The following is a 23,668-nucleotide window of genomic DNA, read 5'->3' on the forward strand; positions in this document are numbered from 1 at the left end:
TTGAAAAAAATGTTCCTTTGAGTAAGGAACCAAGCTGTTTTGTGACCTATATTTTATATCTATTCCAACTACTTAAATTATAACAAATTAAATATTTTGTAAGCTACCAGTTATAAGGAAAAATGATTAATGATAGTATGGATAGTATAGAATCAGGAGATCTGAAATCCAGTTCTAATTTTCCTTGTCTGAATTATTGTCTTATTGTCTTTCTAAATCTGCGCTCCGTCCCATAAAACGTCTATAATCAATTTTGTCAATAAGGAGATCTTGTGAATTATGAAAGTCAACTCATTAGTCCTGTGTTTAACATGTATTTGATGGAAGTCCTGTAAAGAAAAATTATGTTTCTCAATGTGTGGAGTAACTATTTAACCTTTATGAACCAAAAGAGTGTGATGGCTTTTGGCCCTGTTAAATGCATTAAAATGAGAAAAAAATAAGATTTGACAGAAGAGACAATAAGAAGGTAGAGCATAATACTGGACATCAAGTTCATTTCCTTTTACACCTAACTTCCTGTGTCTAGTGTTATATATGATTTCTTGGCCTAAAATGAGAAAACCGTTTTTTTCCAGCTCTGTAATGATTAGTTTCAGCTCTTGTGTATACACACATAAATCTTAAGAGTTCAGGATACAAAATTTGGAGCTAAGTGGCCTGAATTTGAATCTTACCTGTCCTATTTATTCATTAACTGTAACCTCGGACTGCTATAGCTGTTAGGTTCATTTGTAAAATGAATATAATCAAATTTCATGAGCTGGTTTTAATGACTAAATGAGATAATGCATGCAAAGCACTTAGTATAGTATCTGAATAGTGATAGTGACCCACTAATGGTTAGACTCAGTAATTGTCAGAATCCAGAGAACAATGTATTTGATATGACTTTCTTAAGTTAAATAATTACCATGTAAAATGTTCTGTTCCCCATTTGGATAATCAGAGTTGATTATTATTGCCTCAAATAATGGCCCATAATAAGATTATGATACATATGTGTTTTCTTTAAGAGAAGTGACCAAAGGATGTGCAGTATAAGAGGATTATGAAGTACAAAATAGGCCACTAGGGAATGTACATTCAGAACATAAATTCGTTAAATTTCTAATTATTACCAGCACATTGATTTGAAATCCTTAAAAATAGTTATTTTTGTGGAAATGATAACTGGGAAGGGAAAAAAGTTCTACTGGCCTAAGTAGTAAAGCCAATGGAGTCATTTGAAATATACCTAGGACACAGGCATCTTTTTGTATATTTTCATACATAATTATTTTTCCTCGGCAGTCTACTTAAGTACATTTGACATGATTGTAGGACATACTTTGGAATGAAACAACTGTTAAGTACTTCTCAGAGAATCGGAATGTTAATTTCTACATAAATTTATATGATTTAATTTTTCACTTATTGGGTCAGTGGTGAAAGTAGTATTGGGACAGCTTAGGTAAGGAAAATAATTTATGTAGGCGTGTAAAATTTCATAGAAGTTTAAAGCCATATGGTACTTTCAGGGGGAGCATTTTAGATGTCTGAAGACACTTTGTTAGAAACAAAAATCAGTCTGCATAAAATGCAATTTTAAAAATCATACTTCACCCGTTTTTTATGTGAAAGTCTATAAAGACTATTTCACATGCTGTTTTCCTTGCCAAGTTTTTCCCAATTTAGTTGGGAACAGTCACAAAGATGTTTTTCCCAACCATATTCTGTAAAACATTTGAATAAGGATGTATTTCCTCCTCTGGAGCTTTCATTTTGTTTTACATATTACTGAATTGTTGAATTTGAGAATTTAAGATGACAGCCATGATACTTCAGTAGTTGTAGGATATATTTGTATTCAGTTTTAAAAATCTTTTACAAAGCTTATTCTTGTTTTCCTTACCAACTTATTCAGTTTACTTAGGCCCAGTGTTCATAGTTCCAGCGATTAGCATATCATAAAGATAGAGTAAAGAACAAAGCAGATACAGGTCTTGCTCATATGGACCTTAAAAGTCAATAAATTATCAAGTACATGCTACAAATTTGATTACAGGACACCTTTTTTTTTTTTTAATTTTTATTTATTTATGATAGTCACACACAGAGAGAGGCAGAGACACAGGCAGAGGGAGAAGCAGGCTCCATGCACCGGGAGCCGGACGTGGGACTCGATCCCAGGTCTCCAGGATCGCGCCCTGGGCCAAAGGCAGGCGCCAAACTGCTGCGCCACCCAGGGATCCCACCTTTTGTTTTTAATAGTATGTTCTTTTTGAATTTTTTTCCTGCTACCCCTATTTAGTATCTTTTTTGCATCATAATTATGTTGGGTTTATTTCAGTGTGGGATCCCAAAGTAATAGGAACCCTTTATGCACATTTTGTTACTGAATGTTAGTTTTTTACAGACACTTTTATAATACATACATAGTTTGGTAGATGAGTGGATATGTCATTTGACATCACATCCTTTAAAGCCTAATACTATGTATAGAAAGTACAATAAACAGTTTATTAGCCTCTGTCTAGTATTTTTAAGAATGTGTACAAGTAGGACATTGTTTTTAGTAGTAGCCTAAAGGTAATTTGACATTTATTGACTCTTTAGAAATAGTATCTCAAAAGAAGTTAAGATAATATAAGTTCTATGGATACTTCTATATACAGTGAGATATAAGTGGTTCCTTTTGTGGCTTGGAGAACATATGTGTCAACTTTTGAAATTTATTAGTAAGTTAAACTATTTCATGCATAAAGTGGAAATTTGAAATTATTAGGCCAGAAATCCACTGATCCAAGAATAAATAGGATATTTGACTTTTAAGTATTTTAAAAATTAAATGTGGGTATGAAATAGTTGTAGGAGGGGAGAATAAACACTTTTATTGTCTTTATGCCAGATGTTATGCTTAGAGCTTTTTCCATGTGTTGTCTTGTGTGGCATGTAGAATTTAGTGGTTATTAGGATAGCTAGAGTTCTTTTTTACGGATGAGAGAACTGAGCTTGTTTTTGGTTAATTGATTTACTCAGACTCTCCCACAAAGTTAGTGAATGCTAGATTTGATATTTGTGTTCAGGCTTGACTCCAAAGCTCTACATCTTTCCATTTCACTAAGGTTTCATAATAAATGTTCTACTACTTTATGTTGGTGTACAAGAAGCCAATGGATGTAGCATATTTTATCCTAACTTTAGTACTAAAAACCAAATAGAATAATTTTATAGATATCTAAGTGTCTTAAATGTTTTTAGGCATTCATTTATGCTGTAAGTTTTTAGTTTGCTGAAGTAAATGGCCCTAGACATACTATTTCAGTGTAACAAAATAGAAGTTGAGGATATGCACAAGTTTTTTTCTTATGAGTGTCTTTAAGCAATTTAGGTTGCCTAATGTAGCATTCTTAAGGTTTGCAAAATTTTTACCTCTTGTCTGCATGTGTAATGCCAGATGCTCATTGCTGAAGGAACTGGTCAATGTAGGCAACTGATTGTAATTTTTCTTCATTGACTTGATAAGTGTCTCTTTGGCATATCATTTAAAAAAGATAGCCTTGATGCCTTTTTTTCCAAATTCATTAGAAGTTACATTAAACCCACAAAATGTAAGAGACTGCATTTAAGATGGAATAATCTTAAAATTAATGTCTTTTTTGTTTTAGCACTTTTTCAGCCATTAACTCCAGGCTCTCGAGAATTTGAAGATGTTCTAAATATTCTCCATTCATCTTACCTTGAACCAACCTCAGTAACAAATTTTAACTACAAACGTGCTTGCTTGATACATAATGAACTTTTGGAAAAGGAGGTAGGTTTTATATTTTGCTTATTGTAAGATTCTTCAGAAGCAATTAATAGCCTGGAAGTTGTTTTATGTTCCTTTTCTTTAAACACACCAATTTTTAGGAAAACCAAATTATGGTAAGGAAAAAAATTTTAAATGACATCTTTTTTCTTCTAAATATTATTGATAAAGCACTGTTTATCTGTTGTGATAAATTAATGTTCAGTTATATAAAATCTTAAGCATAGAAATAGCTTATTGTATAACGGCTTAATTATAAATTTACAAGGCCCTTTGCTCTTTTAAGTATGTATTAATTAAATGAAATCTATAATCTATATTACATCTAAACTGGAAGATAATGAAATCAAATACGTACTTTTTTTTAGGATATTTTTAATTTTTCCCCTCATTTACTGCCTAGTGGCTGAATTATCTTAATATCACTAGTAGAAATTCTTAATGAAAAAATAGGAACAGAAAAGAAAAAGTGGAAACGAAGTGTATAAGATAGTAAATTTAAGTTTCATGTAAAAATTAGAATATTTTTAGGAAAAGCCAGAATGTATAATTCTGAGGTAATATAAATGAGATGTTTAGAAATATTTTATGTGTTTATTGCTTTCTTTTTTTTTTTTTTTGGTTGTTTATTGCTTTCTAATGCACATGAAATACTATTAAGTTTGTATTTTTAATAAGTTGGTGGTAAAAAAAAAAAAAAAGTTGGTGGTTAACTTTCTGGCTCCCTGAGAAGTTTAAAACCTTGATAGTTTGATGTGATTTCATGGTATGATAGGGGTTATTTATTTATTTATTTATTTATTTTTAAAGATTTTATTTATTTATTTATTCATGAAAGACTGAGAGACAGAGAGAGCCAGAAACAAAGGCAGAGGGAGAAGCAGGCTCCATGCACCGGGAGCCCGATGTGGGATTCGATCCCGGGTCTCCAGGATCGCGCCCTGGGCCAAAGGCAGGCGCCAAACCGCTGCGCCATCCAGGGATCCCGATAGGGGTTATTTATTAAGTTCATATGAAAATTTAGTGTAATGATTCATTAATTATATTACTGAACATCAGTAATGGTCTGAATACTGCATATAAATCTACTAGATGTGAGCTCCATATTTTGAATATATATCTATTTGCTTGTATCTAAAAGTGAAAGTCAACAGTTTTAGGCGACATGCAGTTCATTTATACTTAGACAAAGTAGTTTTATCCTGGCAATATGTATGGAGCACATCTTATGTAGTTGGCATTGAGAATATAGTTATAAAGAAACGAAACATTTTTCCTTGTCCTAATTGAGTTTATAGTCCAGAAGTGGAGTTTATACTCATTCAGCAGAGATTTATTAAACCACCTACTGTATGCAGTGCATCATGTCAAGTAAAGTGAGAGATCCAAAGGTAACTAAAATATGAACTTAAAAATCTGTGGGAGAGGGGCAGCTCCGGTGGCTCAGTGGTTTAGCGCCGCCTTTGGCCCGGGGTGTGATCCTGGAGACCCAGGTTCGAGTCCCACGTCAGGCTCCCTGCAGTGGAGCCTGCTTCTCCCTCTGCCTGTGTCTCTGCCTCTCTCTCTGTGTGTCTCTCATGAATTTAAAAAAAAAAAATCTTAAAAAAATCTGTGGGAGAGTTGGAATATGGTAAAATCTTCGTAGAAATTTAGTTAAAATTGATAAGCACTAAATGCTTATCTGATTTTATCCGATTATTATGAGGTACAGAGCTAGTTATAATGGAGAAAAAAATTGAAGCACAGAAATTACAGGGAGAGAAAAGATAATTTGTGCTTTGGTTACATTTGGGATTTCTTAGAAGTAAAATTACTGAAGCTCTTAGCTTGAAAGACATAACATACTTAAGGAGTTGTTACAGATTTAGTTTCATTTAGTTCACAGAAAAGCGAAGAGAACTGAAGTTTGATGGTCGTTTAGATAAAGAACTTTCAGAATCCTATGCATTTCTTATGGTTGATCGATACCAGGTGGGTGAACTCATTTTATAAAAAAATCATTTGAAGATGTTTCCATTGTAAGTTACTAATTTTGCAATGTAATAATACACTTAATAATCATAAACTATTTTATAAATTAGTATAAATGATATATATATAAATGAAAGAGATGATTTAGTAGGGCAAGATATTTCATTGTCAAGTAATTTGCTTTTCAAATATGCTTAGTTTTTCTCTGACCAAACCTATATTCTTTTCCTAGGATGTGCTTGATCATGAATAATTTTTCTTTTATTAATTTTATCGTCTGTATTGTTAATATGTGATGGGAACTTTTTTTTCTCCTTCAATTAAAGATGTTTAGTTGGAGTTACTTTTTATTTAAATATTTTGCCAGTCTAATGCTATCTAAAAAGGGGTGTTTATATATGTGAGTGGCATGAATTCTGACTGTCACACCTAGTATAAACAAAAATGGATTCCAGCTCTGGTTACATTGGAAGCATAAGCCAGTTTCACATTGATATTTAGTTATAAACTGTTATATATATATATAAAATTTCTGTAATGCAGAACTTACATAGTTCAGAAGCTTGGCTTTTATTTAGTGCAAGTTTGCAAATTATCTGTTCACTTTTTTATCTATTATGATTGTGAGATGAAGTGTTTTGTTTATTTAGGTTCAAAGCATATGTGAAAAAGGATTACAGGTTGGCCAGTCCAAAATAACAATTCTTGGCAGTCCTTCCATGGGTAATTTTTTTTTTCATTTATCTACTATTAAGTTGCCATTTAAACATATATTACTTAATTTTACTGCATTACTTAAAATTAAATTCATATACACTTTGTCCTGTTTCCAGAAAAGGAGGATAGTTTCAGGTTCTGCGATGTAAAATCAGTTTTGCCCTTTGTTTCTGATTTTGCATACTTCAAATTGATCAGAGATTTTTTTTAAAGTCAGTCCTGGTGATTTTGAGAAATTTGGTTCGTTTGATGTTTCTGGGTTTTTTTTTTTTTTTTTTTTTTTGATGTTTTGCTTTGGTTAAATATCAGCTAATCTTCACTATCATTACATTTTTTTGAAAAAAGGTGTCATACCTTTTATCTCTTATCATTAGGTTAAATGTTTGGATTTTCTTTTTTGTATTTGTGCTCTTATTCAGATTCTTTAATTTTTCCTCTTCACTAGGTATCTATCTTTCTAGGTATGCTGATTTATTACAAGCTAATCCTTTGGAAGCTGGGGCAGTGGGCGATGTTGTTATTTTTAAAATAATGAAGGTAATTTTAACATTTACATTTTCATATATCAAGAACAACATTTGATTTTGATTTTAGTTGGTCCTATCTTTTTAAGAGTTCAATTAAATTAAAATCAGTCCTTGCTTAGTTTAGTATATAGAGATATTTCCAAGAGTGGTTTGCTATCTTTGATCTATTTGGCTTCCTTTCCAAAGAGAAGAATGAAGAGGGTAATATGTTGGTAATATCATTTAGGCTAATGAACAGTATTGTAAATGCAATTTTTATTTCCTTGTTATTAAGCATATTTGAACAGCACTACAGCACTTTTTTTCCCCATGGTTGATTTTTATTATTTATTTTTACTGCTCCAACATTGGTAAAAGGTGTTGAATGTTACCAGCTCTTAAAGAAAAGAGCTGTTGTCATAGGTGATCTATATTCACAGCAGTATTTTATAATGTTGTGTAGTTGTTAATTAAGTTTAGGTGGACTTAAAAGGTTTTGTCTATTTTAGGGTAAAATAAAGAGTATATACGACCCCATGGGTGTAAAAAGTTTGGAATCTATATTAAATAAAAGTGCTTTGGACCCAACACCAAAGCATGAATGTCATGTGTCAAAGAATGCCAATAGAATTACATCACTTTTGGCTTACAGAGCCTATGAACTTACTCAGGTAGGTGCCTGGATTCATTATGACTTCATATCTCTTTGTCACCAAATACTGTAAAATGTATCTCTTTATGTACCTTTTGCCACCACACCAGTCAACCTCTGGTTTCCTTATACTACCACCAGACTTAAGTGTCTCTCGCTCCTGTTTGTTTAGTATTTTCACATATCGTGGCTCCCCAGACTTAAGAGTAATAATATTGAGATTCCGTAGTCTAGTTCTTTCTTCCAACCTGGTATTTTGTATGATTGCTGCCCTCAACATGCCTCATTTCATTTTGAAGCTGTGGCTTCTCTTGGCCTAAATCCTGGTCTAGAAAGATCTCCTGCCTAATAAAATACTACTCATCTTTCAAGGTAAAGTTGAAGCCCCTTGAATTACCTTAATTCATGTAATACTATACTATTGATTTGATAGATATTTTTTATTTTTATTAACATTTTTCTAAGATGCAAACTTAGAGTTAAATTTTAAGCTTTATTCAGTTACAGTTGATATACAGTGAAGTGTGTATTTGTCTAATTTTAGTCATTGTTTTTATATGATCTTTGACAACAGTCCCCCCTTATCCTCAGGGATATGTTCCAAGGCTCCCAGTGGGTGCCTGAAACCACATATAGTACTGAACTCTGTATGTATAATGTTTTTCCTATGCCTGCATACCTATGATAAAGTTTAATTTACAAATTAGGAACAGTAAGAGATTAATCACAGTAACATTAAGAGAGAACAATTATACTATAATACAAATTATTGTGGTCTCTCAGAATCTCATTGTGCTATTTACCTTTGTGGTGATGTGAGATTATAAAATGCCTGTGTGATGGGATGAAGTAAAATGAATGACATAGGCCGTATGGTATAGTATTAGGCTACTCTTGACCTTCTGACCATTTGTCAGAAGGAGAAACCTCTGCTTCTGGACTATGGTTACCCACAGAAGCTGAAACTAGAAAGTGAAACTGCATATATGGGGATGGGGGGCTACTGTATAAAGTGTATGAAGTATCGACTGTTTTTTTTTTTTTTTTTTTTTTTTTAACACTTCTAAAAAGTGTGTATAGATGGATTGGTTGGGAAGAAAGTGGTATGTTAACCCCCCTGGAAATGTTTTTTTTTTATTTTTTCTTTAATCTATATTTATTTAAAATAAAATTTATTCTTGCTCCTTTTTTTAAAAAACAGTTGTAAGTGAAACCTTTTTTTTTTTTTAAATATTTTATTTATTTATTCATGAGAGACATAGGCAGAGGGAGAAGCAGGCTCCATGCAGGGAGCCCGACACGGGACTCGATCCCAGGTCTCCAGGATCAGGTCCTGGGCTGAAGGCGGTGCTAAACCGCTGAGCCACCTGGGCTGCCCGAAACCTTTTTTTTAATTGTAGTATAGTTGACTCTTAATACTCAGGGAGGCTTTTAGCAAAAAATTATATTCACTAAAGTCTTCTGGGATGGCTCATTTGATTATCTTCTGGACAGTAGTTTCAGAAGGTAGCAGTAGGTTTTTCTTTTTCTTTTCTTTCTTTTTTTTAAGTAGTATGTTTTTTTCTAGCAGAACTTGTAAACTGGCTTGATGTTTCCAAAAAATTTCCAGGCATTTTTAAAGCAGCAACATTACTGCAATTGTTAGTTTCCCAAGGAAATGGACTTTGACGGACAAGGCTTTGTTCATAAACTAGGGCATTCTTTTTAATGAAAATCACTAGTCCGCAAGTCACAAAACCCTAATGTTGTGAATAGGTGAAGGGGAGAGGCAGATGGGTAGTAAGAAGAGAATGAACTACCTTTGTCACCTGCATTCATAATCTCTTCCACCTCCTCTTTGCTGCTTGGTCTGTAGTTGGAACCGATACTATGTTTTTATTTTGAAATAACAAAATGCTAGATTTTGGTTGAGGTTGTTTAGCATTTTACTTTTTTGTATCAAAATGACATTTCTGGGCTGACTTGGGAGGTTACAGATGTTCATTTGTACTTATTTTTTTAAGATTTTATTTATTTATTCATGAGAGAGGGAGGCAGAGACATAGGCAGAGGGAAAAACAGGCTCCCTGCAGCAAGCCTGATGCGGGACTCGATCCCAGGACTCCGGGATCACAACCTGAGCCAAAGGCAGATGCTCAACCAGTGAGTCACCCAGGTTCCCCCAGTTGTAACATTTTTATGAGGAAATTTGTTGCACATTCCCAGCGGTCAGCTCTTCAGAATTAAGCTTTTAGTGCATCTAAGATAGATAGGTACGTACATACAAACAAAAGCAGAATATATTATATCAAAATATAAAGTGCAAATTATTTTAAATATATTGGCAAACAGTGCTTAAAGATAGTTTCTTTAGAGGTACTTTTAAGTAGTGTTACATTTCTCAGAAATCAGGCAGATAAAGATTCCACTGTGTACATTTTGTCTTCTTACAGAAGTTAATTTTGCACTCTCTTATTTTTAGTATTATTTTTATGAGTATAGCTTTGATGAACTCAGGCGAAGACCAAGACACGTGTGTCCATATGCAGTTGTATCATTTACATACAAAGATGATATACAAACTCCAAAGTTTGTGCCTTCATCAAGGTAAGACTCATGAGTTTTAGACATCATCCAGAATATTATTTTACATGTCCTGCCCTGCTGCACACTGTATTTTCTTCCCATTTTTTTCTTACCTTGCAATTAATTAGATGCATGAGTGTTCATGATGACTTTTTAAAGGTCAGTGTGGAGAACATAATTTATGTGGAGATACAAACTACAATTTACTTAAACTTGACCAGTTAACCTTTTTTCTTGATATTAAAGATTTGTATAGTTGAGTAAAATGCAGTTTTTAAAAGTGAAGTTTTATGTATTAGCTCTCCTAGAAATGGCGAGCTTCTACAAAAGATGCTCGAGTCCCATCTCAAACGATTAAATCAAATGTTTATTAAGGAGGCTAGGCATTGATAATTTTTAAAGCTTGTATGTGATTCTAATTTTTTTTTTAATTTTTTTTTTTATTTATTTATGATAGTCACACAGAGAGAGAGAGAGGCAGAGACACAGGCAGAGGGAGAAGCAGGCTCCATGCACCGGGAGCCCGATGTGGGATTCGATCCCGGGTCTCCGGGATCGCGCCCTGGGCCAAAGGCAGGTGCCAAACCGCTGTGCCACCCAGGGATCCCTGATTCTAATTTTTAATGAATTGAGAATCACTGATGATTTCTTACAAGCTCTAATGTAAAGTGACCAAATATAAAGCAGTTTCCCTTATTTTTTTCCCATGTGGTGATTTCAGAAAAATGTTGGTGAAGTTGATACTTACTTAGAAATACTGTTTTAAAAAGCCACATTTCATGAAATACATATATATATATTTTTTTTTTTTTGAAATACATGTATTTTTGAGGTCAGTCTTTTCATTGGTTTTCCAGATCACATTATCTTGTCTTCATTTAAGTTGAGATCCAGCACTTTTTTTTTTTCATGTCAGCAAATAGCCCTGGTAACCATCCATCCATAGCCATAAGTAGCAATTCATATGACATCTAGACACTTGTGATTTTCATTTTTCTTGTGGCTCTGTATTTATGATTTCCATGATGTATTTACAATAGTGCCTTTCAACAGTAATCTTTAAAAGACACCCAGCACTTAATTATGAGGCCATACTTCTAGGAATAGTAACTATCTGCTAATTTTCTTTGCCTCTTCTTTGATTCCATCTTTTGATCTCTATATCATTTAAAACGAGCATTGATTAAACATTCTTGCTGTACATTGAATGCTGCCATGAATGCTTCTGCCACAAGGCCTCTGCATTTGCTGTTCTCTTGCCAATTAGCGGCATCATTTACACTTAACACTTTTATCAGATCTCTCCTTATCATTGAGGTCTTCCATGATTCTTATTTTTAACCCCATACCTTTAGTTGCTTTTTTCTCCATAGCACTTAAAACCATCATTGTCTGGTAAACTATATACTTAATTTTTGATTGTTGTCTGTCTTCATGAAATTGTTAACTGTGTGAAGGTAGGGGCATTTTTCATCCTGGTAATCTATTACCTAGAACTGTGCCTGGTAAATAATAGGAGCTTGGCAAATATTTATTGAATAGGTTTAACTTGTAATTAATTTAACATTAAACATTTAATTTTTTAAAAATATTTTATTTATTTATTCCTGAGAGAGAGAGAGAGAGAGAGAGAGAGGCAGAGACACAGGCAGAGGGAGAAGCAGGATCCACGCAGGGAGCCCGACGTGGGACTCGATCCCGGGTCTCCAGGATTTCGCCCTGGGCTGAAGGCGGTGCTAAACCGCTGAGCCACCAGGGCTGCCCAAACATTTAATATTTAATAAATCAGTTTAAATATATATGGAGGCTATTTCTTCAAATCTCATCATTAAAATAATTCAGAGACTTTAATGGACTCTATTCTCTCCTGATGACTATTTTTGAGAAAAATAGCTCCCATAAATTTGGACAGATACAGTAATTTGATCCAAGTAGGTAACTGTTTTCTTCATGTGGACTTAGATCTATTAAATGTTGCAATAAGTAGTTAATATGTTCTTCATACTTGGATGAAGGACTTAATTTTCCTATACGTTACACTACTAAAAGTAGCACTTAGTCAAGGTCCTGAGTGTTAACCTTCTTGTTGTTACCAATCAGTAATTTTTTTAAAAAATTTATTTACAGATCTAACAGTTTCAATGCAGATAGAAACACAGGTAAGATTCTTTTATTTCTTTCCTTCAATTTTTTAAATTGAAAAAATAAGTACATAGAATAAGAAATAAGTGTTCTTTTTATTTATAATGAACAAAAATTTGCAAAGTCTGAAAAAGGGCTGAGGCCATGTTATGATGTAGCATCAACATTTGGTTGTTCAAGCATAAGGTCTCGTTTGAGAAGCTACTAATACTATGAATAGTCCAAAGGATTTTAACACTTTGACAAAGGTAAAAAAATAAACAAGCTTCGCAACTCAGCTTTTTAAAATCTATGTTTATCAGAGGTTTAGGATTTAGAAGACCTAGAGAAGATTAAAAACAATACTGACATTTTCTGTCATTCAGTTTCTCCACAATGAAAAGAGAGTAAGTATAGGGTATGAGATGCTGTAGGAATTCATGTAGTTAACTGGATTTAATACAGTTGTCTTTGGGGGAAATGAGGGCACTAAATATATTGTCTTTGATCTTAAACTTTCAGATATGAAGACATTTAGACATATTTGTTATTTTTTGGACCTGAAATAACCATGTGAAGGAAAAAATACTGAAAGAAAAATCCTAATATTTCTATTCTCTTGTAAATAGAAATGTCATGGGGTTTATTTTGTTTTCTGTTGTTGTTGCTGTTCCTCTACTTAAACATTGTTTCTAGGTGTGTTTCCCTTATTTCTATCTAGCAAACATGTATTTGCTCCTGGGCTGCCAGTGGCTGAATTGTGTCATTATTCTTTTTATTTAGATAAATTTAACTACACCTTGTGGAAAGGACAGCTTTTAAATAAAGGAAAGCTTTTGTGTTATATTTCTCTGAGGTCAGCCACTCGTGCTTTTTTGCCTATCAAGCTGTAAGTATGTTATATTACAAGAAAATAGCAATTAGTGGTTGCTAATTATTCAGTTTCTTCTTTTGTTTTTTTATTCTTAAATTTTACTTTAGTTTGAAAGAATATAAATGTCAACTTGTTTTTAAAAAATTGATAACTTGGGAGAGTTAGTTGGCAAAATGAGCCCTCTACCTTTCTGTCTTAGCTTGAGAGTGGGCTAAATAAATAGTCATACACATTTATGGCATAAAACTTTCTCTGTGTGACTTTAAATTTTAACAGTGATTTTTCAAAGTTTTATGCTAATTAAATATATATATTTTTTTCATTTAGCACATGATAGACTTAAAAGTTATCAGTTCTGTGTTGGAAACAGTTTTGATGTGGTGAGTTAAAATTTATAGACTGTTTTCAGTCCTGTGCAGCATATATTAGGATAGAAAGGTCTAGAATGATCATTTGCTATCACCCCAGTAAATATCATGGGCCTTCATAAATGTTTGAAGATTACTTTAACAGTTCATACTTGAATTATCTTTAATAAAAAGACAGCCTTTTATCCTTTCTGTTTTAGTAAAAGTGGTATATAAGGTTAGCTTCTGGCTTAAAGTTGAAGGTTGGTGATACTGGCAGCCATTTATATACTTCTGTGAATATATCTGGACTTCCATAGCAAATCCTCTTTAGAATCACCTATAATATTAATAAATATGTTCTTCTGCTTTCCACCAAGATCCTCATATGAGTGGGGGAGGGGAGGAAATAACATTTGTAGAGTTAAACATACAGGTAAGGGAAACATGCTTTTTCAATTTTCTTTCAGTCCTGAAAAGTTAGATGTTGAAACAGTTATGAGTATTGATCATCTGAAACAGAAAATCCCTCCAGCACTATTTTATAAGGAAACATACTTAGGTCCAAGTGAAGGTAAGTAATTTAATTTTATTAAGATATATAAAAAGCAGATTTGATTTGAATATTTACTGTGTATTTTTTCTTATGTCAGTTTTGAAGAATGGAATGTATTGCAGCCTTTATGAAGTTGTAGAAAAAACAAGAATTGGAAGTAACATGGAGAGTTTACTACAAAAACTAGAGAAGGAAAAACTTGTGAGTGAAAGATTTTTAAATGTTCCTCATTCTCCCTTAGAAATAAGCATTTGAATAAGTGACCAGATTATTTAAATTTATTTCATTTTTGCCTCTGAAAGTACCATAATGTCTCTTTGTTGCTATTTAGCGAACAGTTTTACTATGGCCTTTGATAGTCTTTTTTTTTTTGATAGTCTTTTTATTTTAGCCATGACAGTAGACCTTCTGTAAGCCAGTCTTCCCCATGAATACAATCTTTATTGTATTTTGTGATGTGACAACATATATTTATTGAATACTATTTTCTTATGCTGAGTGTATACTTCAGTAAAGAATGAGATAAGGAGACTATTCTTTTGGATTATACAGAGTGATAAATGGAATTCCTCAGATAGATGTGGTGTGTTTCAGTTGACTCTGTGTCATATTTGAAGATTCAGAAAGAACAGGGTGCTTGGTGAGGTTGAAAAGAAATAAAGGAACACTAGAGTAGTTGGGGGAAAGTGGTAGGACATGAGACTAGGAAAATGTGTAGAGGACTGTGTCCTGCAGGGTCATGTAGGTGGTATTAAAATGTTTGGAAGTTTGGATGTAATCTTAAGAGTAATTGGGTTTTAAAGGGAGTAGCATGAGGTTTTGATTATGTACACAACATGATCAGATCTGTGCTGTGGAAGTTTATTTGGTTACTCATTAGGTAATGAATTGAGGGGAGGGGAGGCAGGAAACTAGCATTACATTACTGGGTGATAGTGGCTTGGAGAAGAAAGGTTAAGAGTAATGATAGAGATTGATTTAAGAGATACTTACTAGATAGTATCCAATTTAATAGATACTGATTTTACTGAATTTGAATAGAGGGATAGGTCAGGCATCAGCTGTGATGGATTCAGGAATGAACAGAAAATGAATATATGCTGTTATGTATAGTTTAACTGAAGGGGACAGGAGAAGAGCTATTTCAGGGTTTCTGTTAACCTGAGATAGATGAACTCATGTTTAAATGTTGATGGAATGTTTCAGTAGAGGGGAAGTTTTTGCACAGATATGCTATGTGATACAAGTTTTTCAGTAGTTGACTTCCTTTTACTCCTACTTTGTTGAGCCTCAATTTCAAATTGTAGTCAAATGGAGGTTACTGTTAATGATTTTCAGAATTTGCAACTGCATTTTTAATGGCTTTGTAGAATTTCATTGTATACACATATATTTGCTTACCTAATCCATTGTTTATAGGTAGGAGAGTCAAATTGTATACAAAACTTAGAGGCAGAGTTTATACACTTAGGAATTGGTGGACGTCTAACAATAACTTGTTAATTAACCAGCTAGAAATCTTGGGGTTAGGCATTTTAGAACACACACATGCATATACACACATACACATTCACTACATATGGATATACTTTTATATTTACATATCTTTTTTCTTCTAAAATAAAACTATTCCTCATGATCAAAATCTGTTTAATTCCAGAGTTCGGGGGATCCCTGGGTGGCTCAGTGGTTTAGCGCCTGCCTTTGGCCTAGGGCGCGATCCTGGTCTCGGAATGAGTCCCACGTCAGGCTCCGGGCATGGAGCCTGCTTCTCCCTCCTCCTGTGTCTCTGCCTCTCTCTCTGTCTATCACAATTAAATAAATAAATAAACCTTTTAAAAAAAAATAATTCCAGAGTTCAGAAAGTGCAAGTTTTGGATAGTAGGTTTGGATATAATGATATAATGATATAATGATATAATGATATAATGATACTGGTTTATCCAAATCTGTTCGGTTCTTGCATTTCAGAGAATGAATATTGAGTCTTGGCAATGAGGAGTTTATCAGAAGATTATAACATCTGTTCCATTTCTAGTAGTAAGAATCAGGATAGGAAGTTACTAGTATTTTCTTTCTTTCTTTCCTTATTATTTTAGGTTCTTGGAGGACTGGGTTTTCCCAGAAGTAAGATTTTATATCTTAGAGGACATGAGCATTCCACAAGGATACATTACCTAAATGTAATGGACCCTAGATATTTTGTGTAGCTATCCCTTTTCCTGCAAACCTCATTGGGAATTATTCTAACTATAGCTACTTTCTTTATAGTCTAATGATGGGAGATGCGTTGAGTACTGTTGGGTTCTCAATAATTCTGTCTTGAATATGCACACAAAATGTTATGGATCAGAGATAGATTTAATGAATACATCACAGTAATAATTATATTAGCCTTCCTTTGCCCCAGTCTTTAGCCTTAGGGCAACCCAAGGAAACCAATCAAACAGGCAACAGATGAGGTAAAATGATTTCTCTTGGCTTATTAAAGGAAGAAGGCCACTATCTCCTTCCCCTCCTGGAAAGTTCTCTTTGAAAATGTAAAGAGTATTACATATTAATTACAACCCTGTAGTAAATAAATAAATCTTTTCAGGAGCTGTTTAGCCCTCTGGGACCTAAGAACATCTCCAAGTTTCTGGGACTCATTCATCCTTGAAATATACATACCTACGTCTTCTGGCACCTTGGGGCTTAATATAGGAATTAATTGTGCTGTAACCTCTTGACCCTCTTGTGTACCCACTTGGCATTCTCAGGGAGATAAGGGAAATTTAATTATCCTTTTCGATCAGAGCAGTTATTTAGATAATTGGCTACAGATCTAATTCTTTTTTTTTTAATTTTTATTTATTTATGATAGTCACACAGAGAGAGAGAGAGAGGTAGAGACATAGGCAGAGGGAGAAGCAGGCTCCATGCACCGGGAGCCCGATGCGGGATTCGATCCCAGGTCTCCAGGATCGCGCCCTGGGCCAAAGGCAGACGCCAAACCGCTGTGCCACCCAGGGACCCCCTACAGATCTAATTCTTAAAGTATATGAGGAGTAAAATATTTCTAGAGGAAATGAAAGCGATTATTCTCTCTTTGTATTTACTTTTCTGTGTATCAGCAGGCTAGTTTTGGTGGAGGAGCACTGAGAAATCTAGGGAAATTTTATTTTCTCACAGGGAGATTTATTATGTGAATATGATTATATTGAGCTCTCTTGTGGTAAGGCATAAGTTAATAATTCTTAGAACTAAATATAAAAAAAGAACTAACTTAAGGAAAATGATGGATGTCGCTAAATTTGAATGTTGTTTCTAATGTGAACATTCTGTATATCTCCTGGTGTATATGTACAAGTTTTTCTCTTGGGTATATATCTAGTATATTGGATTTATTTATAAGTAAAATTATTGAATCATAGCATATACACATGACTGGCTTTACAAGATAATGCAATAATTGTTTTAAGTGTTGGTACCAATATATATCCCCTGCTACCAGCAAGTTCTCATCAATTCACACAGTCGCTGGTACAGATTGTGGCAGAATCTTACCAATCTGGTAGTTGTAAAATATATTGTACTGGGATTTTAGCCTGTATTTTCCTAAAATATGATGAGTTGATCATCCTTTTATAAATTTCTTAGTGTTCACTTGCCTATTTTTCCTTTGAGTGGCTTGTGTTTTCTTAATAATTTGAGGAATTTGATACATATATTTTGGGTACTAACAGTGAGGTATGTGTGCTAGAATTTTTTTTCATAATCTGTGCTTGCCTTTTTTATTTTACTCATGGTGTTTTTTTTGAAGAACAGATGTTCTTAATGTAATTAACTTTATCTCCCTGAATGTGAAGCACTTTGTGGCCTCTTTAAGAAATCTTTCCTTACCCCTAGATCTTACAGGTATTGCCCTGTGTTTTCTTCTGAATGTGTTATGATTTGGCCTAAGGCACTTAAGTCCTTAAATAAATAGTTTTAGGTTTGTTTTTGTTTTTGTTTTTGTTTTGTTTGACAGTATAGGAACCCAACTTCATTTTTCCCCAATGTGAGTAACAAGTTGTTCCTGAATCATTTATTGAATAGTCCCTCCTTTCTCCACTAAGAAGCCTTGATTGGAGGTAGGGCCAACTGCCCCACTTTTTTCATCCTGTTTGGTTTAGGAGTGTTTAGCTATTTGAGACGTAGCTTTTTTCAAGAACTTAAGTTTCAGCTTTACTTTTTAAAAAAAATTTTAGAATCCGCTTTTAAGTTCCCCCTCCCTGCCTTCTCACCTTGCCCCCAAAAAACCCTATTGGGATTTTTTTAATTGGAATTTTGTTAGGTCTATAGATCGAGTTTAAGAGAATTGATATCTTTTGTGTACTGTCTTATCCATGAACAAGATAGCTCTTTACTCCTTTAGGGTATTCTTTTAATAGAGTTTTATAGTTTTCTGGATACACATCTTGGTTATTTTTTATTCAGTTTATCCCCAGGCATCTTACTATTTTTGATGCTGTTATAAACAGTATTTTCCATTTGGGTTCTTTTTCTATTTGTTAGGTATATAAAAATGTAATTGGTATTTATGTTGATTTTATGTTAGATCAGTGTATGAAATTTAAGTAATTCTTTTTTGTACATTCTTTGGGATTGCTATATAGGCTTTATTATCTGGGAGCAACATTGTTTTGTTTCCCTCCTCCTCCCTCTAGTCCTTAAGCTTTTTATTTCTCTTTCTTGTATTACTGTGTAATCTAGGATCTGTAGTACAATGTTTTTTTTGTTGTTTTGTTTTTTTTTAAAATTTTATTTATTCATGAAGAGACGCAGAGAGAGAGAAAGAGACAGGCACAAGGCACAGGCAGAGGGAGAAGCAGGCTCCATGCAGGGAGCCCAATGTGGGACTCTGTCCCAGGACACTGGGATCATGGCCTGAGCTGAAGGCAGACACTCAATGGCTGAGCCACCCAGGCGTCCCTAGTACAATGTTTAATAAAGGTGGTAGTGGTAGGCATTCTTGTCTTTTTGATTTTAAAAAGAACATATCTAACATTAATCATTAAGTAGGAAGTTTGCAGTAGGTTTTTCACAGATATCTTTACCAGTTTAAAAATTTCCTTCATTATTTTTTTTTAACCATGATGGGTTTTGAATTTTGTTAAATGCTTGGGCAAGGGGCATTTATCAAGATGGTAACATGGTGTATTGGTGTATTAGGGTTTTCCAAAGGAGCAGAACTAAGAGGATGTACATATGGAAAGAGATTTATTATAAAAAATTGGCTCCCACAATTATGGAGGCTAAAATGTTCCAAGATTTACAGTCAGCAAGCTGGAGATTCGGGAGAGCTTATATGTTCAACTCACCTAAAAATACTCTCAGAAATAGCAAGAATAAGGTTTGACCAAGTATCTGGACACCTTGTGACCCAGTCAAGTTGACATGTAAAATGAACCATCATATATAGAATTTATCTTACAGGCTTATAAAATGAATTATATTTTATCTTTTTCCGGTATTAAACTGTATTTGTGTTGCTGATTAAGAATACCAACTCCAGGGATCCCTGGGTGGCGCAGCGGTTTGGCGCCTGCCTTTGGCCCAGGGTGTGATCCTGGAGACCCGGGATCGAATCCCACATCGGGCTCCTGGTGCATGGAGCCTGCTTCTCTCTCTGCCTGTGTCTCTGTCTCTCTCTCTCTGTGTGTAACTATCATAAATAAATAAAAAGATTTAAAAAAAAAAAAAAAAGAATACCAACTCCAGTGGCCCTGTGTGGCTCATTCGGCTAAGATCTGACTCTGATCTCAGCTCAGGTTTTGATCTCATAGTCATGAGTTGAAGCCTTGCCAGCATGGAGCCTACTTTTAAAAACAAACAAACAAAAAACCCCACCAACTCTTTTTTTTTCTTTCAAATGCATGGTTTGATCTGTGGATTTTTTTTTAGGAATTTTGTATCAGTGATGATGAGTGAGATTGACCTGCAATCTTTCTCATACTGTCCTTATCTAGTTTTTGTATCAACATCTGTAGTTTCTCAGAATTGAGTTAGGCAGTATTTCTCATTTTGCAAAGGTGGATATATATTTATGATTAAAATCTATTTTTTGGATGTTGGCTAGCACTTAACTACAAAACTGTCATTCATTTATGGATGATTTTAAAGTATTCAATTTAGTAGTTAAACTTTACAGGCTTTCTGTTTTTTCTCAAGTCAGTTTGGTTTTTAGGGATTTGTCCATTTCTTCTATGTTTTTGTGTTTATTGTGATAGTCATTTATAGACTCTTATTAATAGCTGCTGTGAGCATTATTATGTGATAATATTTTCATTATGCTTTCCCTGGTTAGTCACTTTCACCAGAGGTTTGTCTATTTTATTAAGAATCAAATATGGTTTTAACTTCTGTTACAGCTTTGTTTTACTCTCTTATTAGTTTTAGCTGTTTTATTAACTCCTACTTTTGGGGGTTCATTTTGTAATTTCTGCCTTCTTAAGTTGGAAAAATGTTCAATGAATTTTGAGTTCCAAATACTGCTTTAGTTGCATTCCACAAGAGTATTGTTTTTTTCTAATTTAATTCTGTTATAATCAGAACAGGTGGTAATTATTGAAAATTTATTGATACTTGATGTAAAGCTGACATTGTGCTCAGTTTTTTAACATGCCCCTTGGGTAGATTAACCCCCTCTCCCCCGAAAAAGTGTCTTCCTTAATTGTTAGAAACTGGGTACACAATTCTGGGTTGACAGCTGTTTTCTCTTAGCACTTTGACTATATTACTGTATCTTTTGGCATCTGTCTTTGTTGAGAGGTTAGTTCTTAGTCTAATTATTACTCCTTTGTCGGTTGTCATCTTTTTTGTTTGCTTTTTTAATCTTTGGTGTTTTGCAGTTACATATCTAAGTATAGATTTTTCATTTATCCAACTTGCTGTATATTCTTTAGTATCTGGATTTACATATTCATTTCTGTAAATACAGTTAGTTACTATCTGATTAATTCTTCATTCTGTTTAGACTTTCTAGGACCCTAGAGTATCTTATATGTCAGGTCTTTTCATGATGTACTTGCTATCTGAACTTTTGTGTTTTACATCCACTTGTTTTTCAGTGTGCTGCATTCTGAGTATTTCATAGCTATCTTCTAGCTTACAAATTCTGTGTTTAGCTGTGTCTAATTTGCTGTTTAATTCATGCATTGAGTTTCTTATATCACATAGTTTTTATTTCTAAACAAGTATACTTGATTATTTTTGAGATCTGCCTGGTCTTTTCTTTTTTGGGGGACAGATTCTTAACTTTTTCAGTAACACTTACTTGAGTACCTGTTATGTGTCAGGCACTGTTAAAGGAGGTAAAAGTTATATTCTGATACTCCTTGGTATTTCTTTTTTTACGATTTTATTTATTTATACGTGAGAGATACAGAGAGAGGCAGAGACACAGGCAGAGGGAGAAGCAGGCTCCATGCGGGGAGCCTGATGTGAGACTCAATCCCAGGATCACGCCCTGAGCCAAAGACAGATACTCAACCGCTGAGCCACCCAGGCATCCCTCCTTGGTATTTTTTTAATCGAAATAAACTTCACTTTAAGTGTATACTTTTTTTTTAAGTGTACAGTTTTTTTTTTTTAAGTGTACACTTTTTGAGTGATTTTTAGTGGATTCACAGTATTATGCAACCATCACCACTATTTTCAGAACATTTTGATCACCACAGAGAGCAGCCTCATACCCATTAAGCATACACTCTGCATTTTTTTCTTTAGTTCCTACTAACTATGAATCTGCTTCTGTCTTTATGGATTTGTCTGTTCTAGATATTTTATACATGCGGTATCTGCCTGGCTTCTTTCACTTAGCATAGTAATATTTTTTAAAGATTCTTTTTATTTGAGAGGGGAGGAGCAGAGAGACTCTTCAAGTAGACTCCCCACTGAGCATGGAGAGCCCTATATGGTGCATAAGCTCACGATCCATGGGATCATGACCTCAGCTGAAACCAAGAGTTGGTCGCTCAACTGACTGAGCCACCCAGGCATCCCTCTTAGCATAATACTTTTATGTATCGGTACTTCATTCCTTTCTTATGGCTGAACAGAATTTTTTTTTTTTCTTAAAGATTTTATTTATTCATGAGACACACGAGAGAGAGAGGCAGAGACACAGGCAGAGGGAGAAGCAGGCTCCATGCGGGGAGCCCAAAGCAGGACCCGATGCAGGGTCTCCAGGATTAGGCCCTGGGCTGAAGGCAGCGCCAAACCGCTGAGCCACCCGGGCTGGGCTGCCTTAACAGTATTTTCTTGTATGGATAATACCGTATTTTGTCTATTCATCAATTGTTTCCACTCTTTGGCTGTTATGGATAAGCTGCTATGATAATTTGTATAGCAGTTTTTCTGTGAGCATGTTTTCGATTCTGCCAGTTATTTCTTTAAGCATCCATACCTATTATTTTATATATTATATTTAATAATTCCAATTTTAAGTCCTTGGATGTTGGAATCTGTTGTTTCTGCTAAATTTTAGAGTAGCTTATTTCCTCTTAGTTTATAAGCTTGCTGTTTTATATTTTTAACATGTTTTTAAGATTTTATTCTATTAGATTTTGTGTCTGTCATGTTTAGTTCTTTACTTCCATTTTGCAAACAATTGTAGTAGCTCATGAACTTTCTTCACATTTATGTTGTTTTCTTTCCTCCTCCTTCACAGTGCTGTTGGAGTTTTTTTGTTGTCATTTTTTGAACTCCAGTTGGAAAGGGTGTGTATACTCTTGAGGGCATTCCTGGCCAACCTGGCATTCTTTTCTTTTTACAGTTGAGCCTAGGATCTTTCCTTCTAGACTTATACGTTTGGCCTAGTCTGTCGTCACCCTTTTGCTAGTCATAAGTACTCTACTGCCTGCAAATTGTTCCCTCAATTATAACTCTGCCTTTGCTTACGATGTTCACTCTATTGAAATATCCTTCCCATAATTTTGGGCTCTTGGCGATGTTCCCATCCTTCAAAATCCACCTGAAGTATACTCTAAGTACCTTTTCCAGCTATAAAGTGTATTTTTTTCTCTTCCTGTTATTTTGTATTATCTTTTTCAGACCTTCTCTGTCTTGTGTTGCCTGTCTTTGAAGTTATTTCTGGCAAGGCAGATTGCCTTAGGTTGAAAGGTGTTTATTAACTACGTGAAGAATTAGATTCTAAAAATACATTTCATTTGAGATTAGCTTGATTTCATGAAAGGCAGTACTTATGCTACCAACATCTAGCACACTGCCTTGACAATTAATAACATGTCTTTTGAATTGTGAGGAAGATATTTGAAGTCTTTAATTTGGTCCTTGTATTTGAGCTTCATGGAAAAATCAAATTGGTCTTAATTAGGGAAATTCGCTCAGTAATATTTTCCGGTTATTGTTTGTATGAGAAAACTAGGGAATTTTTGTTTGATTGGAATTTTGTTAATCAGTTAGTAGAGTTTTTAATTTGGTAGCAATATTTTTCCTAAAGAAAGATGATCAATAACTTATTTTCTTCATAATTAGTTGAAACTGCTATGTGCCTGCCTTATGATGAGTAATAATAAAGCAGA

At 34.0% G+C, this 23,668-nt stretch overlaps 1 protein-coding gene across 5 annotated transcripts in view; it reads left to right on the forward strand.

The window, feature by feature from the left end:
• The window catches only part of TASOR (transcription activation suppressor), a 48,374-nt gene that overhangs the window by 5,006 nt on the left and 19,700 nt on the right, over positions 1-23,668 (forward strand). For all 5 annotated transcript variants that reach the window (XM_077858447.1, XM_077858449.1, XM_077858445.1 and 2 more), the window contains exons 2-11: positions 3,651-3,796; positions 5,672-5,764; positions 6,415-6,487; positions 6,927-7,018; positions 7,497-7,658; positions 10,101-10,225; positions 12,332-12,363; positions 13,109-13,214; positions 14,017-14,120; positions 14,200-14,303. In XM_077858447.1, the coding sequence (XP_077714573.1) occupies positions 3,651-3,796; positions 5,672-5,764; positions 6,415-6,487; positions 6,927-7,018; positions 7,497-7,658; positions 10,101-10,225; positions 12,332-12,363; positions 13,109-13,214; positions 14,017-14,120; positions 14,200-14,303 (1,037 nt within the window). The remainder of the gene's footprint in view (positions 1-3,650; positions 3,797-5,671; positions 5,765-6,414; positions 6,488-6,926; positions 7,019-7,496; positions 7,659-10,100; positions 10,226-12,331; positions 12,364-13,108; positions 13,215-14,016; positions 14,121-14,199; positions 14,304-23,668) is intronic.

This window comes from Canis aureus, chromosome 19 (genome assembly GCF_053574225.1).
Source record: "Canis aureus isolate CA01 chromosome 19, VMU_Caureus_v.1.0, whole genome shotgun sequence".
Lineage (NCBI taxonomy): Eukaryota > Metazoa > Chordata > Mammalia > Carnivora > Canidae > Canis > Canis aureus.